This window comes from Plecotus auritus (assembly GCF_963455305.1).
Source record: "Plecotus auritus genome assembly, chromosome: 4".
Taxonomy (NCBI): domain Eukaryota; kingdom Metazoa; phylum Chordata; class Mammalia; order Chiroptera; family Vespertilionidae; genus Plecotus; species Plecotus auritus.
The window spans coordinates 91,991,186-92,006,152 of NC_137775.1; the positions used below are offsets into that span (position 1 = coordinate 91,991,186).

Here is a 14,967-nt window from a genome sequence, read left to right on the forward strand (position 1 = left end):
CTTCTGTGGGGTTTCATCTACTGCCTTGTCTGGGAAAAAGCAAGTTGTCTTGGGTGGGTTGCAGGGCACCATCCCTTGGTGCCCTTTTCTGCCAAATGGTGTGCAGAAGTGGGGGTGGGAGGTTTGGTGTCGGATGCAGGGCTGCGCTCACACCCTGTTGCCACATCCTCTTGCCAGTTTCTGAGAATTGAAGGCTGATTCCTGGGGCTGGGCTGTGGCCTAACCTCCCCAGACTTCCCTGTGTGCTGGGAGGTGTCTGTCCCCTGCACCTGCTATGGGAGGAGGGAAGTGGACCTTTAGCTCCAATGGGACCTTCCTCCACTTCACCCAGCAGTCCCTCCTCACTGTTCCCCCTTGTTCCCAGGACTGCCTGCGAGCCTGTCAGGAGCAGATTGAAGCTGCACTCAGGGAGAGCCTCAGGGAAGCTGCCCAGTCGTCCCCCAGCCCAGCACCCAAAGCCCCCAGAGGCTCCAGCAGCCAGGGGCCCAGCCAGACCAGCACTCCCACAGATGTCACAGCCATCCATCTGTAGCCCCGGGGAGAGGCCCCCTCCAGTGGCCACTGAAAGCAGAGGAGGGGACACTGCCACCCTCCCTCCCTGCCTGCAGGAATGACATCACATCTGCCACAACTGAAGTCTGGGGGGGGCTCCTTCCTATTTGCCCTTTGTTAAAGAAAAGGGGGCAGGTCCTACCTATCCCTGCAGTGTGCACTAAGGGGCTCGGCCAGCCATGTTTGGGTGGCCAGTCAGGCCCCTCCTTCTCCCTGCCTCTGACCAGCTCAGCTCCTTCCCTAGCTGGGGGTGGGTCAGCTGGTCAGAGGCAAAATTGAAGTAGGTAAAATACATGTACCAGCATTCCTTATTGAGGCCCCCTATTTCTGGGGCTTTCATGTTCTCAACTGCCAAAATGCCCTGGTGCCTTATAAAGGTGCTGCACCTTCTAGAGTTACTGCATTTGGATTGGGGTCTTTCTGAAGAAATTTCTGATATTCTGAGGGGACACAGTCTGGACAGCTCTTCTCAACATACTTTGGAGAGCCCTGCATAATCCGTACCCACAGCTGCTCCTAGAGGGAGGGGCCCAGGCCTCTGTCAGAGGTTCAAGAATCAACCAGTTCCTCCTTGCTTTGCTTTCTGCCCAGCTTCTCCTATGTGATTGAGGGGGGGTCAGTGCTGAAGGAAGAGGTTGTTTTAATTTATTAATTGTGTTGAATACAACTGTAAGAGGGTGTGGTGGGGCCCACCAACCCAAGTGGTGACCCTGGCGGTTGCTGCATCCCTCCTCTGCTACTGGCTAGAGGATCTTTGTGACCGAGGAGCTGCTACAGCCTGGGAGGGGCCAGGCCCTCCTCTCCCTTTGGCCCTCTGCCCCATCCTTCATCAGGGGATGAAGCAGGGATGACCTGGAGGTGACCAAGCCCCGTCTGGAGATGCAAGCCCTGTTAACACAGGTCTTTCCTAAGGCCACAAGGTCCACTTGTTGGCCCAGGACCATGCTACCTTAATAAAGATTCTGGAATAAAGTTGGCCTTGGCTTCTTGGGTTGGATGGAGGTGTGGATAAAAGCATGTGGTAAAGAGGGCAGAAATCAGTGGTTCAATCAGTGGTCCATCAAGCCTTTAATGTAAAGGGTCAGAGTAAATATTTTAGGCCTGTGGGATAGTAACTCTGTCCCACATAGACAGTGCTACTTTATAATGGAACATGATCGTTCCTAAAAATCATTGTACTTTGCAAAACTGCCTAATAAAATCCATAGGATGTATGTATGGGCAAAACATGCAAAAAATTGATGAACAATGTTTTTTAAAAAATTATTTTCAGAGGGAGATACACAAACATCAATGATGGGAGGATAATCTATGGCTGCCTCCTTCTGGTACACGCCCTCTACTGGGGATCAAGCCCACAACCATGACCCAACCCACTTGGTTCACGGATCTATGCACAATCACACAGCGGGGTTGAGTGACATGTTTTTTAAAAAAGCCTGGCTGCTTTGGCTCAGTGGTTGAGAGTGGACCTATGAACCAGGAGTTCATGGTTCAATTCCTGGTCAGGGCACATGCCTGGGTTGCAGGTTTGATCCCCAGCCTGGGGCATGCAGGAGGCAGCCAATGAATGATTCTCTCATCATCGATGTTTATCTCTTCCTCTCTGAAATCAATAAAAAGTATTTTTAAAAAAAGGATAGCATAGTTTTTATATACTAAATGGTTGAGAAACACAAATATAGTCCTTTATCTTCAAAAAGACCTGAAGTTTGCTTGTGGAAGCCAAGGTTGAGAGGATGTGGAAGGCAGGTTGTGGATGTGACTCCTAACCCACATGTCAGAGGTGCATGCACTTGTGTATCTGGCTTGGTTCAGCTTGGTGCAGTTTTCTGATTTTATGTGGTGTTTCTCAAGGACAAAACTGCATATAAATAAATGTGATACTTGTTTTATGATAAAATTGTTCCCAAATATATTAACTAGGTTGGAACAAAGTCACATTTTCAAAGGCAAACAAGGGTTCCAGGATTGTACTCCGCTACTGCAGCATGAAAGCAGCCACGGAAAACATGTAAATAGATGTGAGTGGCTGTGTTCCAATGAAACTATGGACACTGGAATTGGAATTTCACATAATTTTCACCTACCACAAAATACTCTTTAAAAAAAATTTTCCCATCCATTAAAAAATGTAAACACCATTCTTAGTTCATGGGCCATAAGAAAATGGGCATATGACCCTAGTTTGCCAACTTCCAGTCTAATGCTCTCATTAGCCAGAAAGGGAACTTGTCTGGTGGTGATCCAGATCTAATCATCCTGGCACAACCAATATTCTCTCATCTGGCCTTTGCATTTCCACTTCCCTCTAGGGCAGTGGTCGGCAAACTGTAGCTCGCGAGCCACATGCGGCTCACGAGCCACGGTTTGCCGCTCTGTTGACTAATGAGTTTGCCGACCACTGGACTAGACTAAATGTTACTGTGTAGTTGGAAGCTGTGAGGATTAGGCAATTGTGGCATATTGTGTGCAAAGAGGTAAAGGGTAGTATATGACAGCAGTCGGCAAACTCATTAGTCGACAGAGCGGCAAACTGCTCTAGGGTAAGCATGTCAAGCTCGTGGCTTGCGGGACACAGGCCTAGATTATTTGGCCAGTGTTAGCCTTTGAGTTTGACATGCTTGCTCTAGGGGCTTTCTCCTCTAGCTCTTCCACCCACAGCTGAGATAGACCATCTTTTGAACAACCTCCTGGTTCCTGGCATTCTCCCAAAGCAGCCTGTATTGGGGAAAGACAGCGATGAGCCCCCTAGAGGTAACTCTGGGTATAGCCTGGAGAACCTAGTTTGTAGAGTTAGGATAGGGGTGGGGGGTCCTTAGTATACTGGGTAAGAATCCACTCCTAGAAAGAAAGAGGGAAGAGTAATCCCTACCTTTAGATAAAGAGGAAAAACAGAAAGATCTCCATTGATCACAATAAAACACAGACGCTCAATAAATACCCACCTTTTCATCCACATCCCAGTGACTTGACATAGCCTGAGAGAAAGTACTCCAAGCCCCAGCAGGGCAAGGGGAATGCTGGGGTGTGGAATCTCAAACAGGTTCCAGAACTGAGCAGGAACAATTGCCTGACCCTCAGTCCTCCCTGTAGGGTACTGGGGAGTCCCAGATGCCCAGGGGCTCTCACTGCCCAGTTGTAAAGGCTCAGTGTCACCTTAACTGGAATCCTAGTGTCCTCCCACCCCCCACAGACCAGGATGAGTGGCTGTTTCCTCAGTCCATGGTGATGGGAACATCTTCCACATCTCGGGGCACTGCGCTCTGAAGCTCACGCCTGATCTCAGGGGACAGCTGGGGATGGGGCTGTAGCCGGAGCAGTTCCAGGAGGGCCTCTTTCTGCTCCATGGCCAGGTCTGCCTTATAGCGCTGGGCCAAAGTCAGGAGGCACTGGTGCCAGAGCACGGGCAGTTCACGCTTCTCCGTCCGGAACCCCAGGAAGTGGAAGACCAGAGCATCCAGCACCCTGTAGGGCAGTGCGTACTTCTTATCCAGCAGCAGCCGCAGGAAGATGCTGTTGGCACCGCTGTATTCCATCTCAGCAATTTTCAGCATGGCCGCACTGGTGGGAAGATGGGTGGTTAGTGGTGGGGAAATGTTGGGGGAGAGGTCCTACCTCTCCCTCTGTGCTTTTCCCCTCTTCTCCTCTACTGGCCCTTACACTGTGGTATGCCTAAGAGGGCCATCTCAGGCCTTCTCACCTATGCAGTGCAGTCTTTTTTTTCCAAGTAATTTTATTTATTTATTTTTACATTTTTATTGATTTCAGAGAGGGAGAGGGAGAGATAGAAACATCAATGATGAGAGAGAATTACTGATCAGCTGCCTCCTGCACGCCCCCTGCTGGGGATCGATCCCACAACCCAGGCATGTGCCCTTGGCCAGAATTGAAACTGGGACCCTTCAGTCTGCAGGCCAACGTTCTATCCACTGAGCCAAACTGGCTAGGACAGTGGTCGGCAAACTGCGGCTTGCGAGCCACATGCGGCTCGCGAGCCATGGTTTTCCGCTCTGTTGACTAATGAGATTGCCGACCACTGGGATAGGGGCTTAATCACAAGGAACAACAACAGCCTGTAATTATTGGAATTGGGAGTCTAGGTCAGTGGTCGGCAAACTCTAATTAGTCAACAGAGCAGTGAGCCGCATGTGGCTCACGAGGCGCAGTTTGCCGACCACTGGGCTAGAGCACCTATGCAGTCTTGATCCTCCTCGCCCTGCACTGCGGTTATCATCTCTATTTGGGATGCTGATTCATCCCAAATCCCTACTCCTGTCTCAGAATGCTTGTATCCAACTAGGATATGTTCAAATATCTCAACATCTCCACCCCTGACCTATTTCCTTCGCATGTTCCCTATTCATTCCTTCAACTATTTACTGAGCACCTACCAAGTGCCAGGCACTGGGATCCTGTTCTTATGGAATTACAATCTAGTGGAGTAATGATATACCTAGTGGCTTAAGCCACAAACCCAGGACTATGCTTAGCTCCTTTCCCACTCTGTACCCCACCAACTTTCCAAGTCCTGGTGATTCTACTGACCAGTCATCCTCTTTCCCCTGGAGTGGAAACACTACCTGGAGTGCAGCACAGGAATGGAGCATTTGGTGATGATGCTACCCACGATGATGGCTTCCCGGAGGGTACAGGTGCCCGACTCACACAGTGGGATGAGGATCCCTGGGGAGGGTCAGAGGGGCAGTCACTTTGAGCTGAGGGCGAGAGAAAGGATGCAAAGCAGGAAGCACCCCCACCTACCAGAGACAGCCATCTCCCAAGTCATGCCCCTCCCTTTTTTTATTTTTTATTTTATTAAGGTATTATATGTGTACATATCTTACCATTGCCCCCCCTCACCCCACTCCCATACATGCCTCACCCCTCAATGTTTTGAATCCGTTGGTTACTCTTATATACATGCATATAAGTCCTTCAGTTGATCTCTTATTTTCCCCAGCCCCTCCCTTTCTTAACTGCCTCCTGGGTTCTCACCTTTAAACCAGGCTCCAGGCTTGAAAAGGGCCTTCTTGAGGGCCATGTAGAGGTGGAAATTGAGTCGTTTGTATTCAGCAATATCATCTCGTACACGGGGGAGCAGGACAAGGTTGTAGAAGCGCTGGGCCATGCGTTCCTTCAGGTTAGATGCGAAAATCCTAGTTTTTTTGGGGGTAGCAGGGACATCCCAGGTCACTTGACAGCCTGGAGCTGGCCCTTTAAATATCACTGTGGATGGTGCATGCAAAAGATCTGAGGGGTGTGTGTGAGTGTGTGAACTGAGTGCATGCAACACCCAAATCAGATAGGAGGGAACAGGAGGTCTACAAGATGCATCCAAACAGGTGAACACCGAGAGAGCCAGAATGCTCCCAAACCAATGGCAACTCAGCTATTCACCTTCCTCTCCCCACCATGGGCCTTCTCTACCCTACTCTTTGAGGGAACTGAGCATGTGTGGGGAGGCACAGACTTCTGAGGCCTGTCTGACACACCAGGGTGGTAGCCCAGCAGTTATAAGCCTCTTCCCTAAAAACTCATCACAGGCGATTTTCAACGGGGTCTTGGCCCCAGAACATGAAACAGGAAAAGCTGGGAAAATGATGATATAAAGAAGCACAAGAGCCGAAACCGGTTTGGCTCAGTGGATAGAGCGTCGGCCTGTGGACTGAAAGGTCCCAGGTTCGATTCCGGTCAAGGGCATGTACCTTGGTTGCGGGCACATCCCCAGTGGGAGGTGTGCAGGAGGCAGCTGATCGATGTTTCTCTCTCATCGATGTTTCTAGCTCTCTATCCCTCTCCCTTCCTCTCTGCGAAATATCAATAAAATATATATTTAAAAAAAAAAAAAAAAGAAGCACAAGAGAGAACTCTGGGGCAAAGTTAAAATGTAATGGCAGCCCTGGCTGGTGTGGCTCAGTTGGTTGGGCGTCATCCCATGCACAAAAGGGCTGCTGGTTCTGTTCCTAGTCAGGGGGCATGCCCTGGTTGTGGGCTCGATCCCCAGTGTGTGTGTGTGTGTGTGTGTGTGGGGGGGGGGGGGCCTGTGGAAGGCAGCCAGTGTTTCTCTGTCTCCCTCTCCCTTCCTCTCTCAACAAAAAATATTTTTAAAAAATGTAATGGCAGCCCCAAGCTGGTTTGGCTCAGTGGATAGAGCATCAGCCTGCAGACTGAAGGATCCTGGGTTCAATGCCGGTCAAGTGCAGGTGGCCGGGTTGCGGGCTCAATCCTCAGTAAGGGGTGCGCAGGAGGCAGCCAATCAATGATTCTTATCATTGATGTTTCTATTTCTCCCTCTCCCTTCCTCTCTGAAACCAATAAAAATAAATGCATAAAATAAAAATAAGAGGAAAAAAAAAAAAAAGTAATGGCAAAGACCAGGAAAGCCTGTACTTCCTATGCCCCCAGCCCTTTACCTATAGACCTAAGGCCACTCGAACTCCCATGCACTCTACCTTGTGGCTTGGTACATTGCAGCAGCAGTCCAGGCCTCAGGCTCTGTGACATAGAGGATCTGCTCCCAGTTGGAGAGTGCAGGAATGATCTTAAATGCCTTGGGCAGCTTCCCACTGCGGTACTTGGATAACACCTGGGGATGAGGAAGTAATACCATCGTTGCCATTAGCACACATCCTGCTTGCCGAGTGCCAGGTACTTGTCCAGGGGCTTTTCATATGTTCACTCACTGAATCCTCACAACCACATAAGGAGATGCTACTATCATCCTCATTTTCCAGATAGGGAAACGGAGCCCTTACCCACAGCCACCAAGTCACTAAGTGGTATAGCAGGACTCTGAACCCATACACTCTGACTTAAGACTGTTCTCGGTTGCCCTAAACGGTTTGGCTCAGTGGATAGAGCGTCAGCCTGTGGACTCAAGGGTCCCAGGTTTGATTCCGGTCAAGGGCATGTACCTTGGTTGTGGTCACATCCCCAGTGGGGGGTGTGCAGGAGGCAGCTGATTGATCTTTCTCTCTCATCGATGTTTCCAACTCTCTCCCTCTCCCTTCCTCTCTGTAAAAAATCAATAAAATATATTTTAAAAAAAAAAAGACTGTTCTCGGTCACCAGGCCTTCTGTGTATGAGATGTTGTCATCCAAAACCTTAGGTGGGAGCCCACAGCCCCTGTAAAGGTATTCCAGTTCTTACCTCCCGGACTCCTCTGTAGACCTCTAGGACCCGGGGGTCCAGTTGGGGCATAGGGAATCCTGTCACCTCGGACATGACAGTCTCAACTTCCGTCTGCTTCTCAGTCAGCTTCTCCATGATGATGTCAGCCAGGGTACGCCTAAGAGTTGGGAGTGGGGTGCAGAGGAGAGGTGAAGGAAGGGGCGGGAGTGCTGTGGTCATAGTCCAGGAAGCTCTAGACTTCACACACAGTTTCTTGTGAGCTCCAATAAACCTGTCATCTTGCTGGGATGTGCGACCTCAGTTCCCTTCGGGGCCAGACCCACCATGGAATCACTGCAGAGCACAAATGACCTGAAAGCCATTCAACTTAGGATGAAGCAGACAAATATGTGGAGGTTAAGAAAGAACCTAGACTCTGAAGCCAGTCTGCCTGGGTTTAGATTCTGGCTTTCCCACTCCCTGTATAACCTTGGGCATGCTATTTTGCATCTCTATGCTTCAGTTTTCTCATCTATAAAACGGGTAATAACTGCACCTACCTCATAGAGTTAACGTCAGGATTAAGCAAATTAATGCATGTACGTTACTTGGAACTATTAGTACATAGAAAATGTGTAATGTGTTGCCTATTTCAGACACATCCCTCACATGCTGAAGTCTCTCCAATTATAAAATACTGGTCTGGCCTCTCAGTTATATACCAAGATTTCAAGTAGCTGGGATAATTTGGGAAAAGACCAGGGCACAAACTTCTATAAATTTACTAAAATTTATAAAAGTATTTCTATGATTAATAATATTTAAACAGTATACCCAACATAACTTTATTGTGATGACTCCTTATTCTCCTTCCATTGGGCTTTGGTATAAGAATGGTATCTCCAGAGGCTGCTAACGTATATTTAAAACTGAGGGTCTTCTCAAGGCCAGGCACCGAGTACAGGACTTCTTAGACGTTATCTTAGATAGTCCGTGCAGTATCTATGCTGGGTGTTATTCCCCTTATTCAACATGGGAACTGATACTCAGGCAAGTTAATACGCACCCAAGGACTCAGAGTTTTCAAGTGGGGGGAAAGAGTCAAGCCCCGGTTGCTCAGGTTCTAAAGTTCAGGTACTTTACAGCACACAGTAATGTGCGTCCAAATTAAACAGCCTCTGACTGCTGAGCTCATGTGGGTCTGGGCCTGCTTTCTGAAGATGCCAGCTGTCATTTCTCAAAACTGCCAGGAGTCACTGTTTCTAGTAGCTTTACTCTTCTATTTATTGCAAGCTGGAAAACCATTCTGCCAAGTTCGTCAGAATGATCTGTTAAAAAGGAGTTATAAGGCACTGAGAGGCTCTCTGGTGGGACAAGCACACAAGTCCAAGTACACACTCTGTGACATCTATTTCAGTTGCTGGGTATCAATCTGAAAGAGGAACTCATTCCTTTGTTCTGTGCTCTCAAATAAAATACAACAGACCTTATCATTCAGCCTCCCTGTGTTTTCATAGTATTATTAAGCAATGAGAGATGCATTAACCCAAAGTAGCCCGAAGAACCAAGGACAATGTCATGTTAATATCACAGGATCAGAATGGACTGGTTGAGGGTTCTGCTAGATTCCCCTCTCCTGGGCCAAAATCCACATGCTCAGGGGTTTGACTACAGGAGCTCAAATGCATACATCGTCTGGAGTAGCATTTATTACAGATGGGAATAAATTAGTGGTTCTAAGTGGGGGCGAATTTGCAATGCCTGAGACATCTGGCAATGCCTGAGACCTTTTTGGTTATCACAATTGGTGGGAAGGTCACTCCTGGGATCTAGTGAGTAGAGGTCAGAGATGCTGCTAAACATCCTACATTGCACAGGTCAGCCCTGCCCCGCACACAAATGATCCAGCCCCAAATGCCAATAGTGCTAAGGCTGAAAAACCTTGAATAAAATGAAGCTTAGGGTACGAAAGAGATTTGGCCAAGGAAACTGAACTTACCACTAGGAAAACTGAGTAGGCCAAGACCAAATGCAATGGGATACATCTCCCCAGAAACATAAAAAGGTCAGGTAGCTATTTCCCCAGGTAATCTGAGCAGTTCTAGAACAGGTGGACAGAGGGGGAGGAGGTATTTTGAGTCTGTGTCATTCTCACTCAGAATGGTCTTTTGAGGATGGGCCACTTTTGTTAAGGTGGATCCCTACAACTAGCAACGCTCAGGCCCTTCCCAAAGGTAGGGAATCAAAACTCTGCCAGGGCATTTGCTTCCTTGTGCGAAGTTGCTACCAGGACCCACTACCCCAAATTCTAGGCCATGTCAGCCCTACCTGACAGGAGGGTTTTTATTCATGAACATCTCAATGGCACGCTCATCCTCAGGGTCCACGACCACCTCTGCATGGTGGCCCGCCCCTGTCATTGTGGCAGCCTTCTCCAGGGTGGGCCACTCTTCATCCTCATCATCTGATCCATCTCGCGGCACTCCTGGACCTAGAAGAGAGGTGACGAAATGGATGAGAAAGGCAAGCGATGGGTGAGGGATTTAAAGGTCAATTTAACTTTAACCACCATGTACAGTGTAAGCCTCACGTGGGCTTGTAATAGATACAGATGTGTTCAGTGAAATAGTGGTGCACACACTATCTTCCTGTACCAGGGGCTTACAATCTTGCTTGAGAAACAAAACGTACATATGTGAAACAATGACATAGTGATGCCAATATATCATAGTTAATACATTATACTCAGTCATGTACAGGAACTGTTCTAAATACTGTACATAATACAACCCCAAGAAGTAGGTCTTATTAGTATATCCAGTTTCAGATGGGAACACTAAAGCACAAGAAAAGTAATTTGCCTATGGCATGTATTCTGGGCCTAGATTGTGCATTCTTTACCCATATTCTACACACATGGATGGACTAGATCATATGCCAAATGAGTGGCAGAGACAGTATATACCATAGGCGCTTAGAAGATGATGAGTGCCGACGATGGTTAGAGTCTGGATAGGGAGCATGGGTGCAGCTGGAGTGTGGTCCAAACCTGGGTTATAACACTGGCAAAAGGACTTGGTTACAAGATTGTCTGTTAAGCAGCAGCAAGAAATACGGCTGGATGGGTAAAGTGAACCCAGACTGTGGAAGGCCTCAAGGCCAGGCAGTGTAGTTCAGATTTCAATGGACCAACCCATTGAAGAACTGATTACTGGAAGGCTACAGCTGATTGGGCATCTGGTAAGGCATGCCATACTCCAATCGGGGAGATGAAATGCTGCATATGAACAGGTTATTAACAAAGGAAGTGTGTGATAAAAGCTAAATGGTGGTGGTGGTGGTGGTGGTGGTGATGTGGCGAAGGTGTTTTGTCTCCACATGTTAACAACCCCCAAACCTATGCTTGGAGGTATAGATGTCCCTTCACTCCAGACCATAACCCAGCTGCCACCTGTACAGCTGCTCTTCACAAGAACTTCAAACTTCACCTGTATCAACCAAACTCACTCTCTTTTCCTCCTAGGTCTATACTGCTCACTGTGTTCTATATCTAAGTACATAGCACCACCATCCACCCCATGCTAAGCCAGAACCTGGGAGGCAGGCCTGCCTCATCCCCAACACTCAATTACTAAAGCCTATCCAATTCTACCTCATAGAATATTTCAAATCCTTCGCAGCTCTGTCGAAGCCTAGATCAGCAACATTTCTTGCCTGGATTAATTAAACAGTCCCCTAACTGGTCTCCATATTCTCCAATAGTTTTTCATTGTCTTTATGACAGCTTTAAATCCTGGGCACAGCCTCCAAGTCTTTTGCAGATTTGGTTCCTACCCACCTCACCATCATTCATTAATCCATTCATTCAGTAAACATTGAATGCCTAGTATATGTGATACTCTGTTCTGGGTGCTGGAACTATACTAGTGAACGAGAGAAACAAAACCTTTTGCCCTTATAGAGCTTATACTCTAGTGAGGGAAGACAGACAATAAATATAACATGATAGGTTAAAAGACAAGTGCTATGAAAAAAAGCAATAGGCCAGAACAGAGAAGTTGGGACTGTAAAGATAGAGGTGAGGGTGTTGAAATTCTCTCTCTCTTTTCCTTTTAACTCTCTCTGGAAGACATGCCCTCCATTGATTTTAGAGAGAGAAGAAACAAGAGAGAGAGAGAGAGAGAGAGAGAGAGAGAGAGAGAGAGAGAGACATCAATCAGTTGCCTCCGGTACCCAGCCCGACCAGAATCAAACCCACAACCTAGGTATGTGCCCTGACTAGGAATCGAACCTGCAACCTTTTGGTATATGGAACAATGCTATGCTCCAACCGACTGAACCACCAGGCCAGGGAGGGGGTGTTGCAATTTTTAATGAAGTCGTCAGGGAAGGTGTGTGGTATGTGAGAACCTGGGCCCCTTCCCAAGCTCCAACTCCCCCTCTGACCCTGTGGGAACATGATGAAGGCCACCTGTAAACGGATTGTGGGAGCAACCTTGGGAGCCTGGACAGCTCTTCAGTCAAGAAACAGCCAAACAGAAACGGATCTTGGATATGAGCCCGATTGTAAACTACCAGTGTTTTGATCTTACAGAGCTTGCGCTTGAGCACGTCTCTCCTGCATGCCCTGTTCTCTGTATTCTATACAACCCTGTGCTGGGGAAAAACTTTACCAGTGGGCCGTCACCGTGCCCAGTAAGTCCTAATAAACCCATGTCTTTCACAGCCAGTCTTCTGGGTTATCTTCCTCGGATCTCAGCTCTTTGCATAACAGGCCTGAGAAGGTGAAGAATTGAGAGTATGCCTACAGGTATATGAGGACAGAAGGAGCAACCCGGGCAAAGGCCCTAACTTACATGTTTAAGCCAATATGGGTGGAGTGAAAAGGAGAAAGTCGAAGTCGGACTGGCAATGGGAGCCAATCATATAGGCTTTGCAAACCACTGTAATTCTCTAGCTGTTGAGAGTGGACTGTAGGAGGTATGGAATATTAATGAGGAGGCTACTGTAATAATCCAGGTGAGAGAGATCGTGGTGGCTTGCAGAGGATGGTGTTCCAAGGTGGTAAGAAGTGGTCTGATTCTGGATATGTTTTGAAGGCAGAGTCAACAGGATTTCCCAATAGATCAGATGTGGAATGAGAAAGAGGAGTCCAGCCATAGCTGGTTTGGCTCAGCGGATAGAGTGTCGGCCTGTGGACTGAAGGGTCCCAGGTTCGATTCCAGTCAAGGGCACATGCCCGGGTTGCAGGCTCGATCCCCAGTAGAGGGCGTGCAGGAGGCAGCCGATCAAGGATTCTCTCTCATCATTGATGTTTCTATCTCTCTCTCTCCCTTCCTCTCTGAAATCAATATATTAAAAAAAAAAAAAAAGAAAGAGGAGTCCAAGGTTTTTGTCTTAAACAAATGGAAAGATATTGTGCTATTAACTGAGATGAGGAAGATGTTGAAGGGGCAGGTCTGGCAAGAAGGTCTATTTTGGACATGTTAAATTTGAGATGTCTATTAGACTTCAAACTGGAGATGCCAAATAGGCAACTGAATAATCTAGGTTTCATGGAAGAAATCAAGGCTAGGATATAAAGTTGAGAGAGGTCACCAAATAGATGGTGTTTAAACCATGAAACTGATGACAACACCAGAGAAGTGTGTGAAGAGAAGAGGTCCAAAGACTGAACCCTGTGGCACTTCACTAAGAGGTCGGGGAATCACCTGGCCAGTGTGGCTCAGTGGTGGAGTGTTGACCTATGAACCAGGAGGTCAGGGTTCCATTCCTGTCAGGGCACATGCCTGGGTTGTGGGCTTGGGTCCCCAGTAGGGGGCCTGCAGGAGGCAGCCAATTGATGATTCTCATCACTGATGTTTCTATCTTTCCCTTTCCCTTCATTTCTGAAATCAATAAAAATATATATATATAAAAAAAAGAGAGAGAGAGAGAGATTGGGGATCAAAAGGGAGCCAGCAAAGGCTACTGAGAGGTAAGTAGTAACACATAAATGTGATGTCTTGGAAGCCAAGTAAAGATACTAAAGCCAGGAGGTCAATGTTCAATTGTGTCAGGACAAAGGAAAGAGATCTGAGAACTGGATAGGAAGGTCAACACTCCCACCCTAAGAAAATGTTGATCATCTTTTACTTACCCTCTGTCCCTCTTTGGCCCCTAAACAATATTGTTCTTTCTGCTCAGGGCACTCCTCACTCATTTTTCAGGTCTCAGCACAAAGGTCATGCAATCTGGGGAGCCCGACCCCCAAGATCAATGCTGTTGTTATGAGAATCTATTATACTTTACCATGGAATGTATTATTCTCATTGTCTACTCTCTCCTGAGCTAGACTATAAAATCCTGAAGTCAGGCGCATTTCTACCTTGTTTACCTCTTTATCCAAACTTTCTAGACTCCTAGCACCGTACTAAGCACTAGTAGACATCCCATAAGTATTTACAGGACAAATGGATGGATAAATCACTTCCTGTTTCCCAACTTCAGGGGTACCTAGAAGAGAGGGCCTAAAACCAGTAGTAGGCTTTGACTATCCTAAATCCGCTCCAGGGCTGAGTCTCCCATTACAGTACCTTTTTAAAGGAGTACTACGGACCCTTTTTATCCCGAGCTATTCCCTTGCCCGATGCCCGTCCATCCTCTCCTAACCTCCTTCTTCCTTGCACCCACCCCGCCACTCACCCAGCCGCGTGATGCGCTCCCGTGGCGCCGCGGGCCGGCTTCCAGTTCCATGCTCGGCCTCGAGCTCCTCCTGCTGCTGCCGCGCTTGATGCAAAATCCGTCGGGTCAGCCGGGGCCCCACATACTCTTCTTCCTCCTCTTTGGTTCCGCGACCGCGCCGCTTCTCCCGGGCCCCTGCCCGCACCGCGTCCCCAGCCAGAATCTGCTCGGCAAGGGGAGCGTGTTTTTCCTGGCCCCCGGCCCCGCGGGCCGCCTTGAATTTGGGCATTTTTCTCAAAAAGTTGCCGGGAAAGTTCACACGTGGAGACGCCGAAGGTGTCCTGAGTGCGTTTGCGCTGGGTACTCCCCGTTCCCAAGAGGCCACACAGAAGCACAGCGCCCCCTACCGCTCGGAGGCCAGGAGTGCCATCAGCGCCGCCCCACCTGCTAAGAACTCGTGGGTCCTGGAGCTAGACTCCCAAATTAACTCTGTGCATTGTCTTCCCTAACCTTTGAGGATTTAGGCCAGGGTGCTGCAAGCCTGGGAGCAGCAGCTGGGCAGTGATACCAATGAAGGTGTCACAGAGGAGGCGCCTAGACACGCCCCTGTTCCTCGTGGTGCGTCGACTGGGCGCTCT

General features: G+C 48.3%; 2 protein-coding genes across 7 annotated transcripts in view; one reads left to right on the forward strand and one right to left on the reverse strand.

Moving 5' to 3' along the window:
* The window catches only part of CCND3 (cyclin D3), a 96,958-nt gene extending 95,440 nt beyond the window's left edge, over positions 1-1,518 (forward strand). For all 6 annotated transcript variants that reach the window (XM_080663821.1, XM_080663823.1, XM_080663824.1 and 3 more), the window contains one exon: positions 365-1,518. In XM_080663821.1, coding sequence (XP_080519947.1) covers positions 365-532 — 168 coding nt within the window. In that variant the 3' untranslated portion in view covers positions 533-1,518. The remainder of the gene's footprint in view (positions 1-364) is intronic.
* Positions 1,512-14,944, reverse strand: BYSL (bystin like). The gene is made up of 7 exons (XM_080663819.1): positions 14,351-14,944; positions 9,995-10,157; positions 7,706-7,844; positions 7,008-7,141; positions 5,551-5,711; positions 5,136-5,238; positions 1,512-4,116 (listed from the first exon to the last, which is right to left on the reverse strand). The coding sequence occupies exons 1-7, from the start codon at positions 14,616-14,618 to the stop codon at positions 3,771-3,773; spliced, it is 1,314 nt and encodes a 437-aa protein (XP_080519945.1). The 5' UTR covers positions 14,619-14,944; the 3' UTR covers positions 1,512-3,770.
* Between the last annotated feature and the right edge of the window lie 23 nt (positions 14,945-14,967).

What these genes read in the sequence shown, in the direction of transcription:
- BYSL (XM_080663819.1), bottom strand. Translation starts at nt 14,618, where the DNA reads ATGCCCAAATTCAAGGCGGCCCGCGGGGCCGGGGGCCAGGAAAAACAC. An exon ending in AATAAAAACCCTCCTGTCAG is followed by an intron (nt 7,845 to 9,994) that starts GTAGGGCTGACA and finishes CCCAACTCTTAG; the next exon opens with GCGTACCCTGGCTGACATCA. An exon ending in GCAATGTACCAAGCCACAAG is followed by an intron (nt 5,712 to 7,007) that starts GTAGAGTGCATG and finishes CAAAAAAACTAG; the next exon opens with GATTTTCGCATCTAACCTGA.